Source organism: Notechis scutatus, chromosome 1 (assembly GCF_049901735.1).
Source record: "Notechis scutatus isolate UNSWTSFEM ecotype Mainland chromosome 1, rNotScu1.2, whole genome shotgun sequence".
Classification (NCBI taxonomy): Eukaryota; Metazoa; Chordata; class Lepidosauria; order Squamata; family Elapidae; genus Notechis; species Notechis scutatus.
The window spans coordinates 228483974-228486618 of NC_142009.1; the positions used below are offsets into that span (position 1 = coordinate 228483974).

The 2645-nt window shown below is 35.3% G+C and overlaps 1 protein-coding gene across 1 annotated transcript; it reads right to left on the reverse strand.

The window, feature by feature from the left end:
• Window positions 1–1337: 1337 nt before the first annotated feature.
• On the reverse strand, window positions 1338–2270 carry LOC113422677 (olfactory receptor 5AP2-like). Its single transcript, XM_026683798.2, has one exon. The coding sequence runs from the start codon at window positions 2268–2270 to the stop codon at window positions 1338–1340; it is 933 nt and encodes a 310-aa protein (XP_026539583.2).
• Between the last annotated feature and the right edge of the window lie 375 nt (window positions 2271–2645).

A 2645-nucleotide genomic window follows, 5' to 3' on the forward strand; every position in this document is an offset into this window, starting at 1 on the left:
AATGAGATTTGGCATTTAGGTTTTAGTCAGAGTATGGAAAGGAGTGAGTAAAAAGTTATGTGGGGATGTCCTACAAATCATTGAACTGGGATCTGAACTGAAATTGTGATTCTGTAATTAATGAATATGTGTGTCAGCTTTACTGCATTTGGGACTGACTGGAATGGAGGTTTGCTGGAACACCGACAGTGGCTATTTTGGGTTGGGACTGATTCATTTCATGACATTTGTATTACAGCTGGTCTAAAAACAGAAATGGATTTCCCAGGATCTTTGTTAAATAAAGATAAAAACATTCTGATTGCAACCTTGGCACAAAAATTGTTGAAAGTATTACTGTTGGTAATTAGTCCTATAAATGTTGGCTTTGTGAAACTACTGAGAATATCAAATAACTGGTAAGTACGTAGGTCAAACAGTACATTCTGAAAAATGTGTAGTGGTTTCATTAGATATAGGAAAAAAGCCTTCGGTACAGTACAAGTACAGTATAACATCTTTCTGGAATGTGTTATAAAAATGGCTTAGCATCACACTTGCAAGATATTTGAAAGATATCAAAAAGCTATAAGTAAATAGCGATATATTCAGCTGTAGTATCTGTCACATTCATGCTATGTTTAATTTAATATCAACTGCCTTGGAAATGTCAATGACTCTGAATGCCCCAGATGAAGATTTTTTTTAGAGACTAAACTAACAATACTGCTTATCCACAATGAGAAAAGTAAATATCAATGATGTAACAGAAATTTGGAACAGAGAAATTGGTTTTCCTGAATTATAAAATCATTGGTTACAACTTTAAAAAAATGTTAAATGTATTTATTAAGAATAGTATTTATGAATTTAAAACAAGGTCAACATATTAAAATTCTTTTTTAAATTTATTGGACTCTGGATTTTGTTGTTGTTTTTACAATTGGAGATATAATACATGCAAAGGTACATCAGTAAAAATGCTTTGCCCATATTCTTGATAATTCCTTATTGATTAAACAGTCTTATTAAAGTAATTAAAATGTCAATAAATCATTATTTTGGTAATTATATTTCAAAAAGTTCAGCCTGGATTAAGCAAAATATAAATGCTGGCTTCATTCTACCTCTGAAAAACTGATTTCCCTAATCTTTTTACTCCCTTCTGTGTTCCACCCTTGGTTTGGAAACAATTAGCTACAAAAAGAAAATATGAGATAATTCTTCTTTAGAGTTCAAATTTCTTGAACTCAAAGGTTTTTGAAGTCAAAGGTTCATATAGTTACTACTGGAGCCTTAATGGTGTTTATTCAATAAGACAGAGTAATATAAACCATTTGCTACTAAAACAAATTGATCTAATACTTAACTTTCCGTCCTAGGATATTTCTGAAGGCACCTCTTACCTCCTGGTTCCTCATGCTGTAGATTAATGGGTTGAGCATGGGGGTCACCACTACATAGAACACAGAGGCCATTTGGTCTAGGTTATAATTGGGTCTAGAGCTTGGCCGGGCATACATAAAGCTGAAACATCCATAGAAAATGGTGATGACCATGAGATGAGATGTACATGTGGAAAAGGCTTTTTTACGGCTCGTGGCAGAGCGGATCTTTAAAATGGTGACCAGGATATAAGTATAGGAGGTGAGAATAGTCAAGCTTGTTGTTATTAAATTGAAGCCAACAAATACAAATACCAACAGATAATTAAGACTGATATCTGAGCAGGAAAGAGCAAAAAGAGGTGGACCCTCACAATAAAAACTCTGAACGATGTTTGGGCCACAGAAGGACAGTCTAGTAGTCGCAGTTATTGTGTGCACAGAAGCATTAATGAACCCAGCAATGTACGAAATTGCTATCAGCTGAACACACTTTCTTTGGGACATTATCATCAAGTAGAGTAGAGGACTGCAGATTGCCACGTAGCGATCATAGGCCATCACAGCTAGGAGGTAGCACTCCGTGGTTCCAAATAGTGCGTAAAAGTAAAGCTGAGTAAAACAGCCCCCATAAGAAATACTTTTCTTCTCTTTTAAAAGATTGGATAGAAAGTTGGGGGTGACAGATGAGGTGTAACACAGATCCAAAAAAGATAAGCTGGTTAGGAAAAAGTACATTGGGGTGTGGAGAGAAGGACTGGTCCTGATCAAAATAATCATGCTTAGATTTCCCACCAGGGTGATGGCATAAACAGCAGAAAATGTCCCAAAGAGGATGAGTTGCAACCGTGAGTCCTCTGTTAATCCAGTGAGTATGAATTCTGTCACCTCTGTGCTGTTTCCCATGTAATCACAATATCTATCTACATAAAAGGGCAGATTGGATAGAACATACTATTTGTGATTAAACTAGTTTCTGCCCATGAGTACATTTCTCCACAGAACAATTAAAGACAAGTAATAACCAAGGGAGTGCTGCTGAAATCTTCAAGTTGAGGGACTCTTTTTTAAACCTAGGAAAACATCAAAAAGATATCAGAGCAAAATATGATTTGTATTGACTTTTTCTTTCACAAGATACTTTCAGAAGCTGCAGTAAAGCATTAGCAATCTAAGTGAAGAAAGGTTCTTACTGCTTTCAACTGTATATATTGTTTTATTGATTCGTTGCTGGATCTACATGTTCTATGACTTGTACAAGCTGATCTTTGGACTATTTGG

Bases quoted from the DNA above. Each gene is read 5' to 3' on its own strand.
- LOC113422677 (XM_026683798.2), bottom strand. From the start codon at position 2,270: ATGGGAAACAGCACAGAGGTGACAGAATTCATACTCACTGGATTAACA.